The sequence below is a fragment of the Oncorhynchus gorbuscha genome, linkage group LG03 (assembly GCF_021184085.1).
Source record: "Oncorhynchus gorbuscha isolate QuinsamMale2020 ecotype Even-year linkage group LG03, OgorEven_v1.0, whole genome shotgun sequence".
In the NCBI taxonomy this organism is placed as follows: Eukaryota; Metazoa; Chordata; class Actinopteri; order Salmoniformes; family Salmonidae; genus Oncorhynchus; species Oncorhynchus gorbuscha.
In genome coordinates, this window is record NC_060175.1 from 88332696 (window position 1) to 88358148 (window position 25453).

Sequence of the window (25453 nt, forward strand, 5' to 3'; positions counted from 1 at the left end):
GATTAATGATGAGGATGAGACCCAACATGCACTAGATTAATGATGAGGATGAGACCCAACATGCACTAGATTAATGATGAGGATGAGACCCAACATGCACTAGATTAATGATGAGGATGAGACCCAACATGCACTAGATTAATGATGAGGATGAGACCCAACATGCACTAGATTAATGATGAGGATGAGACCCAACATGCACTAGATTAATGATGAGGATGAGACCCAACATGCACTAGATTAATGATGAGGATGAGACCCAACATGCACTAGATTAATGATGAGGATGAGACCCAATATGCACTAGATTAATGATGAGGATGAGACCCCACATGCACTAGATTAATGATGAGGATGAGACCCCACATGCACTAGATTAATGATGAGGATGAGACCCAACATGCACTAGATTAATGATGAGGATGAGACCCAACATGCACTAGATTAATGATGAGGATGAGACCCAACATGCACTAGATTAATGATGAGGATGAGACCCAACATGCACTAGATTAATGATGAGGATGAGACCCAACATGCACTAGATTAATGATGAGGATGAGACCCAACATGCACTAGATTAATGATGAGGATGAGACCCAACATGCACTAGATTAATGATGAGGATGAGACCCAACATGCACTAGATTAATGATGAGGATGAGACCCAACATGCACTAGATTAATGATGAGGATGAGACCCAACATGCACTAGATTAATGATGAGGATGAGACCCCACATGCACTAGATTAATGATGAGGATGAGACCCAACATGCACTAGATTAATGATGAGGATGAGACCCAACATGCACTAGATTAATGATGAGGATGAGACCCAACATGCACTAGATTAATGATGAGGATGAGACCCAACATGCACTAGATTAATGATGAGGATGAGACCCAACATGCACTAGATTAATGATGAGGATGAGACCCAACATGCACTAGATTAATGATGAGGATGAGACCCAACATGCACTAGATTAATGATGAGGATGAGACCCAACATGCACTAGATTAATGATGAGGATGAGACCCAACATGCACTAGATTAATGATGAGGATGAGACCCAACATGCACTAGATTAATGATGAGGATGAGACCCAACATGCACTAGATTAATGATGAGGATGAGACCCAACATGCACTAGATTAATGATGAGGATGAGACCCAACATGCACTAGATTAATGATGAGGATGAGACCCAACATGCACTAGATTAATGATGAGGATGAGACCCAACATGCACTAGATTAATGATGAGGATGAGACCCAACATGCACTAGATTAATGATGAGGATGAGACCCAACATGCACTAGATTAATGATGAGGATGAGACCCAACATGCACTAGATTAATGATGAGGATGAGACCCAACATGCACTAGATTAATGATGAGGATGAGACCCAACATGCACTAGATTAATGATGAGGATGAGACCCAACATGCACTAGATTAATGATGAGGATGAGACCCCAATGCACTAGATTAATGATGAGGATGAGACCCAACATGCACTAGATTAATGATGAGGATGAGACCCAACATGCACTAGATTAATGATGAGGATGAGACCCAACATGCACTAGATTAATGATGAGGATGAGACCCAACATGCACTAGATTAATGATGAGGATGAGACCCAACATGCACTAGATTAATGATGAGGATGAGACCCAACATGCACTAGATTAATGATGAGGATGAGACCCAACATGCACTAGATTAATGATGAGGATGAGACCCAACATGCACTAGATTAATGATGAGGATGAGACCCCACATGCACTAGATTAATGATGAGGATGAGACCCAACATGCACTAGATTAATGATGAGGATGAGACCCAACATGCACTAGATTAATGATGAGGATGAGACCCAACATGCACTAGATTAATGATGAGGATGAGACCCAACATGCACTAGATTAATGATGAGGATGAGACCCCACATGCACTAGATTAATGATGAGGATGAGACCCCACATGCACTAGATTAATGATGAGGATAAGGATGGGTCACTAACGATCATTCAGGCGTCAAAAAACATCACCCAGATAGGCCAGCTGTGTGAGAAACTAGTCATCATGCAAGCAGTCAGACAAGTGAAAATTATGGTCAGTAAAGAAAACTTTAAGCTCGTCTCTCAATTTAAAATAGTGTCAATACTTTGCCCCTTGATAACCAGCGCAATTCTTTCTGTATGTTGTAAAGCGTTACATGGTCACTGCCCATATCATTGCATAGTGCAGAAAATAGGGGCCTTGCAAAGTTAACCTCTTTCACTGTAGGTTACAAAAAGTCTTTCAAGCTGTCAGGCATTCACTTGGCAGCAAGAGCCTCTCGTGGATGCTGCAGTGTCCCCAAGTGGCATCGGAAGACACTGCTGGCACACTCGTGACCACTCCACTATGTCTCCCTGTCATGGCTTTTGCGCCATCAGTACAGATACCAATATGAGCAGAAGCTACGTTTGGCTGCATACAGACTGTTAGTGGAATTCCCACGAGAGAGTAACGGTTAATGTGATTGGATGTTAATTATTTGACTAGGCTACCTGTATTTGACATGTGTGTTATTTCGCTGAACACTAGATGGTTTAATTTTATTTTTGGCAGTGAAACGAGGCTACCCAAAACTCACCCAAATCTTTAGCACCGTTGGAAAATATAAATGTGAAGATAAAAAAAATAAAATGCAAATCACATTTTTATTTGGCTTACCCCTGATAAGACCCCACATGCACTAGATTAATGATGAGGATGAGACCCACATGCAGTAGATTAATGATGAGGATGAGACCCCACATGCAGTAGATTAATGATGAGGATGAGACCCAACATGCACTAGATTAATGATGAGGATAAGGATGGGTACTCTTCAGTCATGGGTGAGGTCAGTGTCTGTAATGTTTTGACCTAATGATTGGTGTACTCTTCTGTCATGAGTGATTCTTGCTGTTTGTTTAATGTATTGACCTAATGAGTGGTGTACTCTTCAGTCATGGGTGAGGTCAGTGTCTGTAATGTATTGACCTAATGGGTGGTGTAAATCTTCAGTCATGGGTGAGGTCAGTGTCTGTAATGTATTGACCTAATGGGTGGTGTACTCTTCTGTCATGGGTGAGGTCAGTGTCTGTAATGTATTGACCTAATGGGTGGTGTACTCTTCTGTCATGGGTGAGGTCAGTGTCTGTAATGTATTGACCTAATGGGTGGTGTACTCTTCTGTCATGGGTGAGGTTAGTGTCTGTAATGTATTGACCTAATGAGTGGTGTACTCTTCGGTCATGGGTGAGGTCAGTGTCTGTAATGTATTGACCTAATGGGTGGTGTACTCTTCTGTCATGGGTGAGGTCAGTGTCTGTAATGTATTGACCTAATGGGTGGTGTACTCTTCGGTCATGGGTGAGGTCAGTGTCTGTAATGTATTGACCTAATGGGTGGTGTACTCTTCGGTCATGGGTGAGGTCAGTGTCTGTAATGTATTGACCTAATGGGTGGTGTACTCTTCGGTCATGGGTGAGGTCAGTGTCTGTAATGTATTGACCTAATGGGTGGTGTACTCTTCGGTCATGGGTGAGGTCAGTGTCTGTAATGTATTGACCTAATGGGTGGTGTACTCTTCTGTCATGGGTGAGGTCAGTGTCTGTAATGTATTGACCTAATGGGTGGTGTACTCTTCTGTCATGGGTGAGGTCAGTGTCTGTAATGTATTGACCTAATGGGTGGTGTACTCTTCGGTCATGGGTGAGGTCAGTGTCTGTAATGCATTGACCTAATGGGTGGTGTACTCTTCTCTCATGGGTGTGGTCAGTGTCCGTAATGTGTTGACCTAATGGGTCAGAATCTTCTTTCCCTCTGTGTCTCCTCAGCTCCAGCAGACATCCACAGAGCAGCCGCCCCTACTTGTGCCTGGTCAGGATCACCACATCGAGAGGAGAGAAGTCCAGAGAGACCAGCTGGCAGAGCACACTAACCTGGTGAGGCCCTACACAATGCCAGACTGATGGACAGAGCGATGGAGAAAGCTAATGTTGAATGTTGAATGACCCTTAGTTATTAACCTCTGATTGGCAATGAAATTAACCACTAATTCAACATTTCTTTGGCTTTTGAACCTTCTATGTTCCTCTGAGTGATAAGCAGGGCTTGTTTTTAACCTCTGATTGTTAGCTTGGGCAGTAAGACTGTTTACCTGGGCATGATGATCTGTTGCAAAATAAATGTAAATGTACACATATATGTTATTCAATCATTGCACCCACACTGCTTGCTCGCGCCAACAAGTGTCTGCGTTGCCTAGCGCTAAAATAGAAGTCAGTTCTCTTTGTAGCGCTGAACGTGGTGCAAGTCCGACCTGTCCCCAAATTAATATAATTGGTTTTGATAGTTTTGTATTTCAACCTGTGTGTCGTGATCACGTTTGTGGTGGGGGGACAAAATCGATTTGCGCACGTTGGGACTCACACGTCCGGTTTGGTCATGGTCTTAGTTGACAGACCGTGGTGTTGTTAGTGCAGGCACCCTGCCCTGGCACACACTGGCCCAACTGATATATCCTCACTGTTGTTATTTTACTACTGCTCTTTAATTATTTGTTATTTATTTATTTATTTTTTACTCATCTATTTTTTACTTAAAACGTATTTTTTAAAACTGCATTGTTGGTTAAGGGCTTGTAAGTAAGCATTTTACTGTAAGGTCGACACCTGTTGTATTCAGCGCATGTGTCAAAAAATCTTTGATTTTAATTTGATCCAACCAGTTGCAGTACCAGCTATCTCTCCCTCTGTTTTCCCTGTCTGTCACTACCTGCAGCACTGAAAGAGGTCTTTGTCCCCCCATCTGTTGCTCTTTCCGACCCCTCGTTTATCAAGCCTGCCCGATGACACATTTCTAGAAAGTCTTCCATTCTTTGTTTCACTCTTAGCGCTTTAGTTGTCATGCTAACTTGGAACGAAGGACAGACATCTTCGTTGAAAAGGTCTTTGAATAGAAATACAAAGTGTGTTAGTTTTGTTCAGCCCCTTGATTGAATCTGGTTTCAGTAGGTTGTCTGATAAATGAGGGAGACCTTGCTGTATGGCTGGCCTCGTCCTAGAAGACATGTAAATAGACACACTGTCAGCTGAGCTTGGTCTCTAAACTGCTATTGGTACAATCCAGAAAAATGAAGGTGTAATTATTATTTACATTCATATCACACAGTGGCTGTCATTGTACACTTCAACACAACCACACACACCTGCATTATATAGCCAGTCGCTGCTATTCTACTCATTGTGGGAACAGCAGCTATCCTCCCAGCCCCCATCTCCTGCCCTTGACCTAGGCCGCCCCACTAGGGAGGATAGGGGGACTAATGGCTGGAGCATCTTTGGCACTGGACCATATCCATATGGACCATTTCCCCAGGCCCACCAGGCTCCCTCAGCCTCCCCAGACCCCAGGCCCACCAGGCTCCCTCAGCCTCCCCCAGACCCCAGGCCCACTAGGCTCCCTAAGCCTCCCCCAGACCCCAGGCTCCCTCAGCCTCCCCAGACCCCAGGCCCACCAGGCTCCCTCAGCCTCCCCCAGACCCCAGGCCCACTAGGCTCCCTAAGCCACCCCCAGACCCCAGGCCCACCAGGCTCCCTCAGCCTCCCCCAGACCCCAGGCCCACCAAGCTCCCTAAGCCTCCCCCAGACCCCAGGCCCACCACGCTCCCTCAGCCTCCCCCAGACCCCAGGCCCACCAGGCTCCCTCAGCCTCCCCCAGACCCCAGGCCCACCAGGCTCCCTCAGCCTCCCCCAGACCCACCAGGCTCCCTCAGCCTCCCCCAGACCCCAGGTCCACCAGGCTCCCTCAGCCTCCCCCAGACCCACCAGGCTCCCTCAGCCTCCCCCAGACCCACCAGGCTCCCTCAGCCTCCCCCAGACTCACCAGGCTCCCTCAGCCTCCCCCAGACCCCAGGTCCACCAGGCTCCCTCAGCCTCCCCCAGACCCACCAGGCTCCCTCAGCCTCCCCAGACCCACCAGGCTCCCTCAGCCTCCCCAGACTCACCAGGCTCCCTCAGCCTCCCCCAGACCCCAGGTCCACCAGGCTCCCTCAGCCTCCCCAGACCCACCAGGCTCCCTCAGCCTCCCCAGACCCACCAGGCTCCCTCAGCCTCCCCCATACTCACCAGGCTCCCTCAGCCTCCCCCAGACCCCAGGTCCACCAGGCTCCCTCAGCTTCCCCCAGACCCACCAGGCTCCCTCAGCCTCCCCAGACCCACCAGGCTCACTCAGCCTCCCCCAGACCACAAGCCCACCAGGCTCCCTCAGCCTCCCCAGACCCCAGACCCACCAGGCTCCCTCAGCCTCCCCTAGACCCCAGGCCCACCAGACTCCCTCAGCCTCCCCCAGACCCCAGGCCCACCAGACTCCCTCAGCCTCCCCAGACCCCAGGCCCACCAGGCTCCCTCAGCCTCCCCTAGACCCCAGGCCCACCAGACTCCCTCAGCCTCCCCCAGACCCCAGGCCCACCAGACTCCCTCAGCCTCCCCCAGACCCCAGGCCCACCAGGCTCCCTCAGCCTCCCCCAGACCCCAGACCCACCAGACTCCCTCAGCCTTCCCCAGACCACAGACCCACCAGACTCCCTCAGCCTCCCCCAGACCCCAGGCCCACCAGGCCCCTCAGCCTCCCCCAGACCCCAGGCCCACCAGGCTCCCTCAGCTTCCCCCAGGCCCGGGGTCGTGGGTCCTGTCTACCACGAAAGCACTAAAAGTCAGTTTTTGGAGGTTTACAACGAAGGCGACCAGCTCCCATGATGAGGATTTCATTAAGATTGTGTATTCTAAAAAGTGGGCTGGTTTCAGTGGTTGGGCAATAATGTTGGATGGCGGTGAGCGTCGACTGCGTGCTGCATTTTCTGTTTCATGACATTCCCTCAATCTCTTTCTAATTGGAAGCAGCCCTGGATGGGGATCATAACATTGAGCTCTTTGTTATATTTGTTTGGCCTGCAGTATGGCCTGCAGAGTTAACGTTGTCTTTACTTATTTTACTTTTTGGGGTATTGAAAATCATACACTCTGCATTTCAAGATACCCCAGTATACTGCCCAAGCCTACTATCCACCTCCTTCCTCTCTACTGACCTCTGCACCAGTTTTTAAATCATGCATTTAGCTAACAATTGTTAAATTATTCCTGATAGAATGACAAATTACCTTTGTTTTGTAGCTGTTTGGTTTTTCTTGGTGAGGACAGCAATAATAGATTGAGCATGGCATATCTCAAATCATGTCAAATCTTATGTTATCTGTTTAGCATTAATAGTCTCCCTCTCTTTCCTCCTCTTTCTCCCTTGCCCTATCTAGTCCTGCTCTAACGTGGAGTGCTGGACACTGCAGTGTGACGTGGGTCTTCTGGAAAAGGGGACCAGCGCCATCCTCAAATTGCGCTCCCTCATCTGGGCTGAGACCTTCATCGAGGTACAGTATGTGTGGACTGGAGATCAAACCAACCACTCTGCATAGTCAAACACACATCACTTGTCTGAGTTGCTGGGCCGAAGAAAACTATACAGAGGATCTAGGACCTACACACACAATTGCTCCACAACACACCTTTAAAGTGGAACTGGCAATGTTTTAGCAACAGGGTTGCGTTCAGAAAGTGGAACTGGCAACGTTTTAGCAACAGGGTTGCGTTCAGAAAGTGGAACTGGCAACGTTTTAGCAACAGGGTTGCGTTCAGAAAGTGGAACTGGCAAAGTTTTAGCAACAGGGTTGTGTTCAGTACGTTTTTACGTTCTGGAATGTTCAATTGAATGGAAACGGTGCTGTTCTGAATGGCCAGTTGAAAAACGGGGAGGTTGTGGGTTGGGAAACTCTGTCAGCGTGGCCACTGCCCTTTAAAAACGTCACTCATTGCTTCAAGACACACCCAACAATCGAACCTCAGTCTGTTCAAGAACGTACAATAATGTTTTTGGGAAACGTGCCTTTCAGTACAAACCGTTTCGCAACATAGCAAACGTACAAGGGAATTGAACACACCTCAGGACGGGACTCTACACAGACGGGTGCGCCATAGCCAATCAGAGCTACAGTTGGCCTATATGCAAATAAGCCATTTTCCACACGGGCCTGCCATCATTCACTTTGTACTGGATTATGTATTTACAGGTAGTAGCAACAGCGCTACTTTAGATCAGGAAGCATTTGCCAAAAGCCACCTGAATGGATTTCTGCAAATGACCACGGGAGTCCTCTGACATTTAGGAACTCTTATTGATCAAACAACCATGAACAGGTAGTCTCTCTCTCCCTCAGACAGTTGACTATGATCAACAACTGTTAGCCAGAGCGAGATGCGTTAAAATCTAACGAGGGAACAGTAGATAAACCCTCAAACTTTTTTAGCTTGTAGAATAGTAGCCTGCTTGCCCTCCAGCAGCTTGCCTGCCAAAGCATGCCTGTCCCCACCAATGGCGTATAATAAACCCTGGGTTGACGATACTATGTATTGGCCATTGAGAGACTTTGAAGCCACTGGTCGGCCATATTGGCACTACCTAGTCCTCCATATGGATTTTTTATTTATTTAACTAGGCAAGTCAGTTAAGAACAAATTCTTATATACAATGACAGCCTACCAAAGGCAAAAGGCCTCCTGTGTGGAAGGGGGCCTGGGATTAAAAATAAATACAACATAAATATAGGACAAAACACACATCACAACAAGAGAGACAACACAGCACTACCTAAAGAGAGACCTAAGACAACAACATACAAAGAAATCAACACATGACAACATAGCATAGTAGCAGCACAAAATATGGTACAAACATTATTGGGCAGCGAAATGAGGCAGCGAAATGAGCGACCCAGGGATGTATGTGCTTTGGGGACCTTTAACAGAATGTGACTGGCAGAACGGGTGTTGTACAGTGGAGCAAAAACGTATTTAGTCAGCCACCAATTGTGCAAGTTCTCCCACTTAAAAAGATGAGAGAGGCCTGTAATTTTCATCATAGGTACACTTCAACTATGACAGACAAAATGAGAAACAAAAATCTAGAAAAAATGCTTTTTAATTAATTTATTTGCAAATTATGGTGGAAAATAAGTATTTGGTCAATAGCAAAAGTTTATCTCAATACTTTGTTATATACCCTTTGTTGGCAATGACAGAGGTCAAACATTTTCTGTAAGTCTTCACAAGGTTTTCCCACACTGTTGCTGGTATTTTGGACCATTCCTCCATGCAGATCTCCTGTAGAGCAGTGATGTTTTGGGGCTGTTGCTGGGCAACACGGACTTTCAACTCCCTCCAAAGATTTTCTATGGGGTTGATCTGGAGACTGGCTAGGCCACTCCAGGACCTTGAAATGCTTCTTACGAAGCCACTCCTTTGTTGCCTGGGCGGTGTGTTTGGGATCATTGTCATGCTGAAAGACCCAGCCACGTTTCATCTTCAATGCCCTTGCTGATGGAAGGAGGTTTTCACTCAAAATCTCACGATACCTTGCCCCATTCATTCTTTCCTTTACAAGGATCAGTCGTCCTGGTCCCTTTGTAGAAAAACAGCCCCAAAGCATGATGTTTCCACCCCCGTGCTTCACAGTAGGTATGGTGTTCTTTGGATGCAACTCAGCATTCTTTGTCCTCCAAACACGAGTTGAGTTTTTACCAAAAAGTTATATTTTAGTTTCATCTGACCATATGACATTCTCCCAATTGTGTGGTTCTGGGATTTTTGCTCACCGTTCTTATGATCATTTTGACCCCACGGGGTGAGATCTTGTGTGGAGCCCCAGATCGAGGGAGATTGTCAGTGGTCCTGTATGTCTTCCATTTCCTAATAATTGCTCCCACAGTTGATTTCTTCAAACCAAGCTGCTTACCTATTGCAGATTCAGTCTTCCCAGCGTGGTGCAGGTCTACAATTTTGTTTCTGGTGTCCTTTGACAGCTCTTTGGTCTTGGCCATAGTGGAGTTTGGAGTGTGACTGTTTGAGGTTGTGGACAGGTGTCTTTTATACTGATAACAAGTTCAAACAGGTGCCATTAATACAGGTAATGAGTGGAGGACAGAGGAGCCTCTTAAAAAAGTTACAGGTCTGTGAGAGCCAGAAATCTTGCTTGTTTGTAGGTGACCAAATACTTATTTTCCACCATAATTTGCAAATAAATTCATTAAAAATCCTACAATGTGATTTTCTGGATTTTTTTAAAAATTTTGTCTGTCATAGTTGAAGTGTACCTATGATGAAAATTACAGGCCTCTCTCATCTTTTTAAGTGGTAGAACTTGCACATTTGGTGGCTGACTAAATTGTTTTTTGCCCCACTGTATGTGGAAGATGAGGGCTGCAGTAGAGATAGGGATAGGGGGAGAGAGATAGGGTAGTGGGGCCTAAGAGGGTTTTCTAAATAAGCATCAACCAGTTTTGCAACAGGTATACAGAGATGACCAGTTTACAGAGGAGTATAGAGTGCAGTGATGTGTCCTATGAGGAGCATTGGTGGCAAATCTGATGGCCGAATGGTAAAGAACATCTAGCTGCTCGAGAGCACCCTTACCTGCTGATCTATAAATTATGTCTCTGTAATCTAGCATGGGTAGGATGGTCATCTGAATCATGGTTAGTTTGGCAGCTGGAGTGAAAGAGGATTGATTACAATAGAGGAAACCAAGTCTAGATTGTGCTGAGAGAAGAATAGTGTACCTCCTAGCTATACTCCCAAGTACTTGTATGAGGTGACGACCTCAATCTCTAAACCCTCAGAGATAGTAATCACACCTGTTGGGAGAGGAGCATTCTTCTTACCAAGCCACATTACCTTTGATTTGGAGGTGTTCAGAACAAGGTTAAGGGAAGGATGAATAGAATTCTACAGTATTTCAATAACACATTACTTTGGTTTTTATTTATTTAACTAAGTCAGTTAAGAACAAATTCTCCATGAAATGTTTCAAGGACGACAAAATTACATGTATTTAAGTATTGTCTGGTTGTAGTGGGGACAGTAACAGAACTCTTTAAAAAAACTAAGTAAAATGCTTTTATATATTTTTTAAATGTTTAGCTCACAATATAATTTCAAAGTATGCATTAAGGTTTGTAATACAATAAACGTGTCAAACTAATGTAGAGATTAATACATGCATTTTTATAGTTTCTAAAATATTCCAAGAGTTCCAAGATGGCTGGGCGGTGGCTTCAATACAGCGCCCCCTGTCAATCATCCAGGGTAATCCAACCCACGTTTTGACAACTGAATGGGAACTTGCCTGCCTGCCCTCCCATTTGTTTGATGATTCCAAATACATTTGATTGACAACAAAGAGAGATGCCAACTGTGGATAACAGTCGTTCAAGTTCAGCATAGCTAGCTAGCAAAGTGATTAACAGTTCTTGCTAGCTAACCAAATGACACCTGCATCTCTAGTTGTAGCCACCAAAAAAATGATATGGTAGGAAAAAGTTGGCCACTCACTGACTCGTCCAATGACATGATATCCTCCCAGCAGCTAGCTAGCTAACATTAGGCACCGTGCTTTTAGCTTGCTAAATAAATAGCTATTGTACATAAACAGACAAGCTAGCCTATTTGCCACGCTATGACTGACTTGTGGTCATTGCCCTTTTATAGTTTGATTGCGCTGACAGTCCCAGCCTAAGTTACATTTGTGTTTTTTGTAAAAAAAATATTGAGTCAATGAAACGGATACAGTGCATCCTGAATGGCTGGAGGCAGCAAACAATGTACCAGGCCAGCTGTGATTTACAACATGATAGCAATATTTGTTGGACTACCAAGAAATGTATTGGTGAATTAGCTATATTAATCATGCACTGAACTGCATCCATCTATTCTGCCAACATTTTTTTTAAAATTGTACCTTTTATTTAACTAGGCAAGTCAGTTAAGAACAAATTCTTATTTTCAATGACGGCCTAGGAACAGTGGGTTAACTGCCTGTTCAGGGGCAGAACGACAGATTTGTACCTTGTCAGCTTGGGGATTTGAACTTGCAACCTTTTGTCCAACGCTCTAACCACTAGGCTACCCTGCCGCCCCAATGCTTTACTTGACATCATTACATTTTTTGTCAAATAGAAGCTATTATTAAAACCTCTTTATAAAGTTGGTTTTGTAGCATAAATTGAGAATTTGATATGTGACTGATATTATGATTGTCTGTTTGTTTCATATCTGCAAAGTAGCTAAAACACTGTCAGTTCCACTTTAATTAGGTCATCAAAGAGTGGATCTTAGTCAGGTTGAGATGCGGAGATGAAAGCAACCGCCAGAACTACTGGTTTTGTCTCCTCTCAAACTCACTACACATGCAGACACATTTCTACCAGATGACAATGGCACTGACTGCACGAAATGGACTGTCTCAGTTTGTAGGTTCTGTCTGTAGGCCTATCTGTCTATTCACATTGCTGTCTGTCTATTTTCTCATGTCAAGATTTGGCTGAGTATAAGCAGCAATATTCATTTAAGTAGCTATACAAAGAAAACACCAAGACTTAAAACCTCAAATTAGAGACTGTAAAATATGAATGACCAGTCAGACTCACACATGTGATTGTATTGACTAGATGTCTGTATTAATGCTAGCTCAGAGCTAAACTCTGCCAAAGTGAACAGACTCAGATATTTGATGAAAATAAATGGGAAACAGTAGCTTACAGAGTGAATAATTAAATTCTCATTTCAATAGTCCTGTGAGCGTATCATTTGTGTGTTGGTCTATAGTGTGTTAGGTATAGCAGAGCTGGAGGGTATCAGTCCACAGAAGCCGTTGTGAGAAAGACCTTACACCAAGGCTTATGTGTAAGTGCATTGGAAATTCATTCGTTGGCGGTCACGCCTTCTCATAGGATTGGAATGTCAGAGGGGTTTTGTGAGAAGAGCCAGTCGGTCTGATGAGGTTCATCAGTCTCTGTAGCACATTACTGCCTCCTACTGGACATGAGTCAAACAGGACCCATCACTAGTCCACAAATGGCCAGCACCCATACAGGTTGCAGTTTGCCTTTCAAATACTCCTACAAAAATGATTTGAAAAATCACAATGGATATCCAATCTGATCCTGTTGTTTTGTTTCCGTTCTCAGAGGGCATACAAGGGCTACGTGCTGGAGTGCCTGGCAAGGTTCAGTGTGGTCAAGATGCCCTATGCCATCTTGCCCAAGGAGGTACCGAGTGGATCTAAAAAGGTATGGGTATGTGCAGTGCACTCATGTCAACAAACCTCTCTATTTTATATGTATTGTTAGTCTTGAATTACCATACAGTTAGTAGTTAAATTGGGATTTGGGAGGTGAGGCTTCTAGTTTGGGGGCGTGCCCTGGAGGATTTAATATAGTAGCCTATAATCTATACTGACAAAAGCACATCACAGCATACTACAGGACGTGGAGGGACCTTGTGAGGGGGATATTATTTTCGTGCACAGAATGTGATCTGAACAATTGAATAGATAGACAACCCTATAGTAAAATAGTTTAACTTTGCTATTGCTTAATTGTGTTGGTAAAAAAAAAATCATTAGATAATTTGAAATCCGCATAACCAAAGTTAGAGGGTCTAAGCTCTGCCTGGATCTCATTTGGATCATAGGAGTTGGGTCTCGGACTCAGTTGGATCCGGCCTAACTTAACCCCTGTATATAGTGTGCCCATGTTTCGTTCAGCACTCAGCTGTTGGGAAAATGCAGGAAGCCTGGAATCGAGGCTATTATACAGTGCCTTCGGAATGTATTCAGACCCCTTGACTTTTTCCATGTGTTGTTACGTTACAGCTTTATTCTAAAATTGTATTAAATTGTTTTTTCCTCTACACACCACCCTATAATGACAAAGCAAAACTTTAATATTTTATTTTATTTTTCATTTTTGCTATTTTATTCACAATAAAATACTTATTTACATATTGTAAGTACTCAGACCCTCTACTCAGTACTTTGTTGAAGCACCTTTGGCAGTGAATACAGTCTTGATTCTTCCTGGGTATGACGCTACAAGCTTGTCACACCTGTATTTTAGGAGTTTCTCCCATTCTTCTCCGCAGATCCTCTCAAGCTCTGTCAGGTTTGGAATGGGAACGTCGATGCACAGCTATTTTCAGGTCTCTCCAGAGATGTTAGATCTGGTTCAAGTCCGGGCTCTGGCTGGGCTCCTCAAGGACATTCAGAGACTTATCCCGAAGCCACTCCTGCATTGTCTTAGCTGTGTGCTTAGGGTCATTGTCCTGTTTGAAGGTGACTGTTCGCCCCAGTCTGAGGTCCTGACCTCTATGGAGCAGGTTTTCATCATGGATCTCTCTGTACTTTGCTCCGTTCATCTTTCCCTCGAGCCTGACTAGTCTCCCAGTCCATGTTGCTGAAATACATCTCCGCAACATGATGCTGTAACCACCATGCATCACTGTAGGAATGGTGCCAGGTTTCCTCCAGACGTGACTCTTGGCATTCAGGCCAAAGAGTTCAATCTTGGTTTCATCAGACCAGAGAATCTTCTTTCTCATGGTCTGAGAGTCTTTAGGTGTCTTTTGGCAAATTCCAAGTGGGCTGTCATGTGCCTTTTATTGAAGACTGGCTTTCGTCTGGCCAATCTACCATAAAGGCCTGATTGGTGGAGTGCTGCAGAGATGGTTGTAGTTCTGGAAGGTTCTCCCATCTCCACAGAGGAACTTTAGATCTCTGTCAAAGTGACCATTGAATTCTTGGTCACCTCCCTGACCAAGGCCTTTGTCCTCCGATTGCTCAGTTTGGCCGGGCAGCCAGCTCTAGGAAGAGTTGGTGGTTCCAAACGTCTTCCATTTTTAAGAATGATGGAGGCCACTGTTTTCTTGGGGCTTTCAATACTGAAGAAATATTTTTGTACCCTTCCCCAGATCTTTGCCTTGACACAATCCTGTCTCGGACCTCTGTGGACAATTCCTTCGACCTCATGGCTTAGTTTTTGCTCAACTGTGTGCCTTTCCAAATTATGTACAATCAAATTGATTTGCCACAGGTGGACTCCAATCAAGTTGTAGAAACAGCTCAAGGATGATCAATGGAAACAGAAGTCACCTGAGCTCAATTTCGAGTCTCATAGCAACGGGTCTGAATACTTATGTAAATAAGCTATTTCTGTTTGACTTGTAATAAATTAGCAAAAATCTATAACCTGTTTTTCTTTGTTCATTATGGGGTATTGTGTGTAGATTGATGAGGTTTTTTTATTTATTGAATCCATTTTAGAATAAGGCTGTAATGTGGAAAAAGTCATTCAGACCCATTGAGTCACTGTAAGTGGAGGTCATGACTAAATGTGTTCCCCGTCTTCAGGTGGTGACCCCATTGGTGTGGAACAAACAAGACAGCCAATACTCTGTGCCCTTGTGGATCATCATTCTGGCCATACTGGCTGGGCTTCTGCTGCTGGCACTGCTCATCTACGTCCTGTACAAAGTGAGTGGTCGGGATAGCGGTGATGTTAATGTCCGGCAGAGTGGGAAATTCCCATCTCTTAACTTCCCATATTTTAATTGAAAACTTTATTTTTAGAATGTGAAATGTCAGAATAATAGTAGAGAGAATAATATATTTCAGATTTGATTTCTTTCATCACATTTCCAGTGGGTCAGAAGTTTACATACACTCAAGTATTTGGTAGCATTGCCTTTAAATTGTTTAACTTGGGTCAAACGTTTTGGGTAGCCTTCCACAAGCTTCCCACAATAAGTTGGGTGAATTTTGGCCCATTCCTCCTGACAGAACTGGTAACTGAGTCAGGTTTGTAGGCATCTTTGCTCGCACACGCTTTTTCAGTTCTGCCCACACATGTTCTATAGGATTGAGGTCAGGGCTTTGTGATGGTCACTCCAATACCTTTACTTTGTCGTCCTTAAGCCATTTTGCCACAACTTTGGAAGTATTCTATGGGTCATTGTCCATTTGGAAGACCCATTTGCGACCAAGCTTTAGCCTTTCTAGGGCAGGCGTTCCACTAGCAGAACCCCTCCACAACTCTCTGCTGAAAAGGCAGCGCGTGAAATTCAAAAATATTTTTTCGAAATATGTAACTTTCACACATTAACAAGTCCAATACAGCAAATGAAAGATAAACATCTTGTTAAATCGGTCCATATATAGCCTAGATATCGATCTATGAAGACTGTGTGATAAACAGAAAAAAGCGTCTTATAACGTAACGTCATTTTTTTTATTAAAAAAGTTGACAATAAACTTTCACAAAACACTTCGAAATACTTTTGTAATGCAACTTCAGGTATTATTAAACGTTAATAAGCGATCAAATTGATCACGAGGCGAAGTATATTCTTTAGCTGTCCGTCTGGAAAAAATGTCCGGGTAATTCTCAACCAAAATATCCGGTCGGAGACCGGAAGAAATGCGTTGCCTTGCGTCTGTTTGACCAAGAAACAAAGCCTAGGCAAATGACAAGACTCTAGACAACGTGTGGAAGCTGTAGGTATTGCAACCTCAGCCCCATTAAATGTGGTTCACCTTTATCAATGGGTTCAAGTCGCGCATGGATATATATTTCCATTTTCAGTGATCAGATTTTCCTGCGCTTTTCGATGAAACACACTTTCTGTTATAGTCACAGCCGTGATTTAACCAGTTTTATAAACATCTGAGTGTTTTCTATCCACACATACTAATCATATGCATTAGTTCAGAATGTTCGAAAAAGTAGGGGGTAGGATTAACAGGTTAATCACTAACCTTTGATGATCTTCATCAGATGACACTCATAGGACATCATGTTACCCAATACATGTATGTTTTGTTCGATAATGTGCATATTTATATCCAAAAATCTCAGTTTACATTGGCACATTACGTGCAGTAATGTTTTGATTAGATTTTGCAGAAATACTCATAATAAACATTGATAAAAGATACAACTGTTATTCACAGAATTAAAGATTCTGCTCCTTAATGCAACCGCTGTGTCAGATATATTTTTTTCTTTACGGAAAAAGCATAATCTGAGAATGGTGCTTAGAACCCAAAACAGCCAGAGGAATATCCGCCATTTTGGAGTCAACAGAAGTTAGAAATTACACCATAAATATTCACTTACCTTTGATGATCTTCATCAGAAGGCACTCCCAGGAATCCCAGTTCGACAATAAATGACTGATTTGTTCCATAAAGTTCCATAAAGTCCATCATTTCTGTCCAAATAGCCACTTGTTGTTAGTGTGTTCAGCCCAGTAATCCATCTTCATGAGGCGCAGGCACAGGCACTTCGTCCAGACAAAAACTCGAAAAGTTCCGTTACAGTCCTTTAGAAACATGTCAAACGATGTATGGAATCAATCTTTAGGATGTTTTTGACATAAAACATCAATAATGTTCCAACCAGAGAATTCCTTTGTCTGAAGAAAAGCACTGGAACGAGAGGTAACTCTGTCGGGAGCGCGCGTCATGAGACCAAGGCACTCTGCCAGACCACTGACTCAAAGAGGTCTCATGAGCCCCTCCTTTATAGTATAATCCCCTTTCAAGTTTCTAAAGACGGTTGCATCTAGTGGAAGCCGTAGGAAGTGCAACTTTATCCATATCTCATTGTGTATTCGGTAGGCCAAGCTTTGAAAAACTACAAACCTCAGATGTCCCACTTCCTGGTTGGATTTTTCTCAGATTTTCGCCTGCCATATGAGTTCTGTTATACGCAAAGACATAATTCAAACAGTTTTAGACACTTGAGTGGTTTCTATCTAATAATAATGTGCTTATATTAGTATCTGGGACAGAGTAGGAGGCAGTTCACTCTGGGAACGCTATTCATCCAAAAGTGAAAATGCTGCCCCCTATCCCAAAATAGTTAACTTCCTGATTGATGTCTTGAGATGTTGCTTCAATATATCCACATAATTGTCCATCCTCATGATGCCATATATTTTGTGAGGTGCACCAATCCCTCCTGCAGCACAGCACCCCCACAACATGATGCTGCCAATCCCGTGCTTCACGGTTGGGATGCTTCACGGTTGCAAGCCTCCCCCTTTTTCCGCCAAACATAACGATGCTCATTATGGCCAAACAGTTCTATTTTTGTTTCATCAGACTAGAGGACATTTCTCCAAAAAGTATGATCTTTGTCCCCATGTGCAGTTGCAAACTGTAGTCTGGCTTTTTTTATGGCGGTTTTGGAGCATTGGCTTCTTCCTTGCTGAGCGGCCTTTCAGGTTATGTCGATATAGGCCTTGTTTTACTGTGGATATAGATACTTTTGTACCTCTTTCCTCCAGCATCTTCACAAAGTCCTTTGCTGTTGTTCCGGGATTGATTTTCACTTTTCGCACCAAAGTACATTCATCTCTAGGAGACAGAATGAGTCTCCTTCCTGAGCAGTATGATGGCTGCGTGGTCCCATGGTGTTTATACTTGCGTACTATTGTTTGTACAGATGAACATGGTACCTTCAGGCATTTGGAAATTGCTCCCAAGGATGAATCAGACTTGTGGAGGTCTCCAATGTTTTTTTCTGAGGTCTTGGCTGTTTTCTTTTGATTTCCCCGTGAAGTAAAGAGGCACTGAGTTTGAAGGTAGACCTTGAAATACATCCACAGGTACACCTCCAATTGACTCAAATGATGTAAACTAGCCTATCAGAAGCTTCTAAAGCCATGACATAATTTTCTGGAATTTTCTAAGCTGTTTAAAGGCACAGTCAATTTAGTGCATGTACACTTCTCACCCACTGGAATTGTGATACAGTGAATTATAAGTGAAATAATCTGTCTGTTAACAATTGTTGGCAAAATGGCATGTGTCATGCACAAAGTAGATGTCCTAACCGACTTGCCCAAACTATAGTTTATTAACAAGAAATTTGTGGAGTGGTTGAAAAACGAGTTTTAATTACTTCCACCTAAGTGTATGTAAACTTGCGACTTCAACTGTACGAATATATATGAAGATTTGAGGTGTTGAAATATGATATATTTAGTTCTAACTTTGATAATGTCGTCTTTCTTCCTCCCAGCTTGGCTTCTTCAAAAGGTCGCTACCCTACGGCACGGCTATGGAGAAGGCCCAACTTAAGCCCCAGGCTGCGTCTGAGGCCTAAACACCACATAGAAAGGATTAAAACAAACTATTTTGTTGCCACAGAACCAAAGAAACCTAGAAACCCACATGATTGCAATGGAGAAATGTGGTTAATTTAAACACCCAGAGAGGATTAGACTGCAGTTAAAGAGGGAGGAGGAGGAGGAGGAAAGACCACTGGAACTCCACTGTACTGCACTAGAGGAAGAAATACCCAAAGAACTCCAAACCAAATGAATGTTTTTAATTTAATATATGTTTATGTTTGTTGTCGTTGGGTTGGGGTTGATCACCAAGCTGAACTTCAGTGTCACAGTCAGACAAACTGTCTTTAGACTTACTGATCCTATTTGAGTTGAAGTCCAAGACTAGTAACTACAGAAGAAGAGGAGTAGCCTATGGAAGGCCTTGATTCGATCAAGGAAGATGCTGGTTTCTCCCTGCACATCTTTTTAAACAGCTTTGTATTCCCTTGTGGATCCTTGTGAAATATAATTGTTTTACTCTTTTTCAACTGCCTTCATTTTGGTGCTAAAAAAGTGTGATCACTGCTTTTAAAAGGTATATGATGGTGTTGAGGGGGACTGAATGCATCTCCCTTCCTTTTTGTAGCCATTAAAGAAATCTGATCTGATACTTTCCCAACCGAAGTTAGAAACATGCTTCCTGTTCAGGGCACCAGAGGAGCATGTTCACCAGAGGAGCATGTTCACCAGAGGAGCATGTTCACCAGAGGAGCATGTTCACCAGAGGAGCATGTTCACCAGAGGAGCATGTTCACCAGAGGAGCATGTTCACCAGAAGAGCATGTTCACCAGAGAGCATGTTCACCAGAGGAGCATGTTCACCAGAGGAGCACAGACAGAGGATGTCTGTCTCGTGTCTCCATAATCTACACCTGAGCTGTTTACCCATCCACATTTCTACCAAACATGTTTTTACAGCCAATCTTTTGTTTAATGTAAGTTCAGTTTGGCTTCAGTAATGTTTGGCACGTACAAACTCCTGTACTGCCAAAATAGCTTCTTCAGCCACAGAGTGGTGGACATACAGTGCTTGGTCCAGTTGTTTTGCACTCAAAAGAAGTCTACTGATGTCTAACAAAATGCCAAAAACAGACAGGATACTGACGGACTGATCTTCCTTTGGGTTTGACTTGACCATTACTGATCACTTTGTTGATCCTGTATGTTTGTGTTTGTTGTGACAGATCAAAGCATTGCCTCAAAGTTGACTGGGACTTGACTGGATCCATCCACCATGGGCCTGTGAGATAGATCCCACTGAAAGCTGGAAACACTCTGGTGCCAGTACTCTGTCTGACTTGTAAACAAGTTTGTCCAGACTTTGCTTGTGCTGCAAGAGGCAGTATGGAAATTGATTTGAAGCAAAGATCATCCAGGTGTATCCACAGCCTTGGTGTGTAATGCTGTCTTGAAGTCAGTACATTACTATGTTGCCAACAGAGATCAAGGAAGCTGTAGGACATACAATCTGGGTGGGTTGCTTGCAGGTAAGGGCTCACTCCGGTGAGTGTCAGGGAAACAGCCAAATATCCTGTCCCTACACATTTCACCTTGATCTTGTAGTGTGCTAGGAGTATCTTTGCTCTGGTTTGTTTTAATTTTATTTTGATGTCCTTATGATAACAACTGACTGAGTACCAGAAGCTCTCACACCACGATGCTGCAGCTTCATCCATGGACTGAATATGTGGGGCTCTTTTATTTGTCATGTAAATATGTTTTGTGTGTGTGTCAGACTGCCTGTGTCTTCATGTGTTGATGTTCCTGTCTGTTTTTTTGTGTGAATCAGAGATCAATCCCAATGCTAAGTCTTCTCCTTTCTCTCTTGCATCACGAGGGAAAGGTAGACTTGTCCAGCAGTAATGCTGATCATCGCATCACTTCAATCTGTACTCAGGATGGGTTGAGACTGCCTGATTAGAGTTTAGGACAGCTAGGACCAGAGTAGCTATTAATTTAGGGCCCAATTCAGACTTGAGATAAGTATTTTTTTTTATGACTTAAGTCCATGTTAAGTCAACTTATCTCAGGTCTGAATCAGGCCCTTAATGTAATAGAGATACTGCAATGAAAATGCACATGCATACACAGTAAAATCAGTTTGCCTCTTGTAAAGGGATAGCAACTGGGCATTGGGGGGGGGGGGGGGTGGTTTGTACGTGCAATATTATTATTCACTCTGGTTGATATTGGTTTTAGTTTTTGCAGTAGTTTTTGAATTTTCTTTCATTTTGTTCCGGAGGGGTTGTGTTAAACCAGGTGTATCTAACATCTAATGATGAGTCTGTGTTAAAAACCATATCAAGTCTGCTCCCTATGGTCGGATGGGGGTATTGTCAAAAACAACTGGTCTGCCTAGAATTTTCCACTGCACATATTCACCACTTTTACATTTTGCTCCACTGCTATAACTAGCCAATGTTTAGTATCACTATTTCAGATATCAGTGGTAAAAAATACATTCATCAAACCTCCTGAGTTGAACTCGAGTGGGCATGTGTGATAATGTATGTTCAGTTCAATTGTATCACCTATCCAAACGCAGCCATAATGCTACACATCTGTTTTCACTATTTGTTTTGAATGCTCCCTAGCTCATATTGGTGATTTAATCCACAAGCTTTATCAACACTCATGATGCAAAGACTGCTAACGCCACTCAGTGGATTCATTTAACATGTATCATATTATTTTTAACAGTATTTGTATGATATTGTTTTGAAAAGTATATGTCTGATCGTAGTGTCCAGACTGAAAATGTCAACCTAGTATTATTTATATTGAAAGAGGATGTTTTAAACAGAATCCTCTGTGGTTACAGTAGAAGACTACACTGGGTTTATCCTTGTTTTCTTAATGCTTTCTAGGCCCCCTTTTAAAAATCTCCTTTTTACAAAGTTGTAAATATTTCTGCCGAGAATATTTTTTAGATCCAATTGGAAAAAAAACATTTGTGAAATTTACTCTCCCCATATTGGGGAGACTTTCTGGGAAGATGATTTAGTCTTTTAGTGATCATTTGTGTCTTATTATATGGTTTGCATTTCAATTAAAAAAATGACATGCTTTGATTGAATACACAGTTCTGAAAATAATTTATTTAAAAAAATAAACTTGCCCATGGCATGAAATGTTTTACACATTTGTTTATGCGGTTTGGCAACAACTGATTGCTCAACAATTTATTGTTCATTATAGTTGTATTACAAAGTGGAGAAAAATACCAAAACAAACACCATAACTAGGAGCTATAGCATAGAACTATTTCATGTGCGGTTAGGGCACTCACTTGTAAAACCATAAGCTTATCTTACAAATAGTATACTATACAAATTATCGTATAAATAACAGATAATGCCAAATGTATATACTTCTTCCTCAGGTTGCAGCGCCGCACTGTCATATCAGTAACAGTGGTCGGTGAGGACAAACAACTTATCTGGTAAGATGTTAGAGGTCACTAAATACTGCCAGTCAGATCCCTCCTCAGGTCCTATTGATGAGTAGTCCAACGAGCTGCTTCTCTTCAATGCTCTCTGTGTGATATTGACCATCCCAGAAACATCCCCACAGTCCTCCATTCCTGACACCAGACATGTACATGAGTCTATAGAAGATCTTGCATGTGGATTAGTATGACCGTGGAGGTGTATATTCCCCTGCCAACCTCTGATTCACAGGCTGTAATAAAAGAGTCTTTATACACTGGTTTGGTTTAGCGCTCCATTGCTCTGGACAGTTGTGTCAGTTTGTGCTGGTTGTCGATCACTTCAAAGTTCTGAACATAGTGGCGGATGTTGCTAGGATTCCTGAGAGGGGGGGATTCCTCGGAATCTGGACACGAGACAGGAAGATATGTTTTTTTTTTTAAATGGAAGCGCTACATTTACTTAATATCATTTGAAGGTCTCCGAGTGGAAAATGAGTGTTGATTTTTGTAGATAAGGCATAGCTTACATGTGGACAGCCGAATGGAAGGCGCCTCCAGAAACATTCTGTCTGCAAGTCCCTTCTGAGGTGATGAGGGCACTGTAGGACAAAGAACCATAGAGAGTGAACACCCTGGCACAACATTGTCCTTCTTATCCCATCCTTTTCTAGAACTTTGTTGTATTTTGTTTTCTTACCGTAAGGCGTGCTTCTGCACCCTCGAACTATCTTCACTGTCTTAGCAATCAGGCGCTGCAACGGTGAAACAAGGTAGCTTATATAGCCAATAGTTTACAGACACAAAGAGAAGACAACTTAGGTAAGGGCTGAGGGATGGTAATCTCCAGCACAACTACAGGATGTGAAAGTATAAAAGTTAGGCTAGACAACTCACCATTTTCTCAAAATTGACCAGTTTGTCCGTGTAGTTCTTGTTTCCCTCATGGATGAATGTCATGTCTAGAGGTAAGTACAGTTGGTGAACGGAATGACGTACTGGTTCAATACAGGGTCATGTTGAATTAACTCAGGTATTGAATGTTACGTCTGTCACGAGGCTAAGAAAGCATTATTACCTTTGAGTAGCAGGGGCATGAAGGGGATGTAGGGAGGACTGAGCTTTGCCACAGCCAGTCTGTACGCTCTGTGATTACGTGACGGATCCTGACACATTAACAGAAATAAAAACAATTTGCCATTAGTTGTAGATTAATATAATTTTATTGGTCAATTGCACACAAGGTCCATCCAAAATTTGCTTTAAACCCAACCCCTTCGTAAGACACACATGCATCTTTTGATGGGAGAGGTGCGGGGGGGCTGCCACACTGGTTGCCCTTTTTTTAAGGTTAGGGTTAGACAAGGTTAGCAGTGTGGTTAGATCAGATTTTTGGACTTTGTGGCTGTGCCAGATACTCTGCAGAGCTGCCTCCAGTACATGAGTCATCCCAATAAATGCCAACCTGCTAATTATATAGGAAATATATCTATTGAAAACATGTTTACATATTACAATAGGAGGAAAACATGATTCATACACAAAATGGAAATGAAGTGGAGGGATTGTCAAGTGGCCTGTGATGTCACCGGTCATTATCAATGACATACAATGAAACACTGCTATATAGCTAGCTTGCAAGTGCGCACACATGAACTCACTCACCATTAACCTCTCGTATGCACAATAGACCCTTTTCGTCTTACTCGGCACTCTCTGTCAACAACAACAACAACTGTTACAACGTCTCCTCTGATATCCATTTCACATCTGTTATAATCAAACCAATTTTTATAAGCGATAACCAAAATGTAGGTCATTGTCCCTAGCAGACCTCACCTCCCAGGTCTTGTAAAGTCTCTGTACAGCACTATTACTCAGACCAAACATCACCGCAAAGAACGAGTTTAGGTTCTTCTGCTCCTTCAATCTGAAACAGGAAACACAGTCAGTAACAGCTGTGGGCAGACTAAACATGTGAATTATTTAAATGATTATTTTATCACTTACTGGCAAAATATCTGATCTGATTGGTCAAAAGACCAATTGATAGCAAAAGGTCAGAATAAGGCTGCCTGTGTAAACGAAGGCTTGGTGCATCAGTGACCACAGACAGAGTGACATCCTTAACCAATATTTTATAAATCCGTTTAGCTGGATATGAAAACATGATTTCTGCTGGTATGTTACATTTTTTGAATATTGTCTGTTATTGTACAGAATTATACTGAGTATACCAAACATTAGGTACACTTCCTAGTATTAAGTTGCGTATCCCCTACAGGGATGCTGGCCCATGTTAACCACAATGCTTCCCACAGTTGTGTCACGTTGGCTGGGTGTCCTTTGGGTGGTGGACCACTCTTGATACACACAGGAAACTGTTAAGTGCGAGAACCCAGCAGTGTTGCTTGCAGTTATTGTCACAAACCAATGCACCTTGCACCTACTAACACACCCTTTTAAAAGGCACTTAAATCTTTTGTCTTTCAAATCAAAGTTTATTTGTCACGTGCGCCAAATACAACAGGTGTAGTAGACCTTACAGTGAAATGCTTACTTACAGGCTCTAACCAATAGTGCGAGAAAAAAAGGTATGTCTGTGTGTGTGGTAAGTAAAGAAATAAAACAACAGTAAAAAGACATTTGAAAAAAAAGTAGCAAGGCTATAAACAGACAGCTGTTAGTCAGGCTTATTGAGGTAGTATGTACATGTAGGTATCGTCAAAGTGACTGTGCACAGAGAACAGAGAGTAGCAGAAGGGTAAAAAGAGGGGTTGGTGGGTGGTGGGACACAATGCAGATAACCGGTTAGCCAATGTGCGGGAGCACTGGTTTGATCGGGCCAATTTAGGTAGTATGTACATGAATGTATAGTTAAAGTGACTATGCATATAAGATAAACAGAGAGTCGCAGCAGC

General features: G+C 43.0%; 2 protein-coding genes across 5 annotated transcripts in view; one reads left to right on the forward strand and one right to left on the reverse strand.

Moving 5' to 3' along the window:
- The window catches only part of LOC124032167 (integrin alpha-5-like), an 86469-nt gene extending 64233 nt beyond the window's left edge, over positions 1-22236 (forward strand). Inside the window, 5 exon segments of the mRNA XM_046344330.1 lie at positions 3887-3994; positions 7360-7473; positions 13120-13221; positions 15339-15461; positions 19015-22236. Of these exon segments, the coding sequence (XP_046200286.1) occupies positions 3887-3994; positions 7360-7473; positions 13120-13221; positions 15339-15461; positions 19015-19098 (531 nt within the window). The 3' untranslated portion in view covers positions 19099-22236.
- The window catches only part of LOC124032166 (rap guanine nucleotide exchange factor 3-like), a 51816-nt gene continuing 48546 nt past the window's right edge, over positions 22184-25453 (reverse strand). For all 4 annotated transcript variants that reach the window (XM_046344328.1, XM_046344326.1, XM_046344325.1 and 1 more), the window contains 7 exons: positions 24372-24462; positions 24198-24248; positions 23611-23698; positions 23430-23494; positions 23233-23287; positions 23063-23134; positions 22184-22939 (listed from right to left, as the gene is read on the reverse strand). In XM_046344328.1, the coding sequence (XP_046200284.1) occupies positions 22821-22939; positions 23063-23134; positions 23233-23287; positions 23430-23494; positions 23611-23698; positions 24198-24248; positions 24372-24462 (541 nt within the window). In that variant the 3' untranslated portion in view covers positions 22184-22820. The remainder of the gene's footprint in view (positions 22940-23062; positions 23135-23232; positions 23288-23429; positions 23495-23610; positions 23699-24197; positions 24249-24371; positions 24463-25453) is intronic.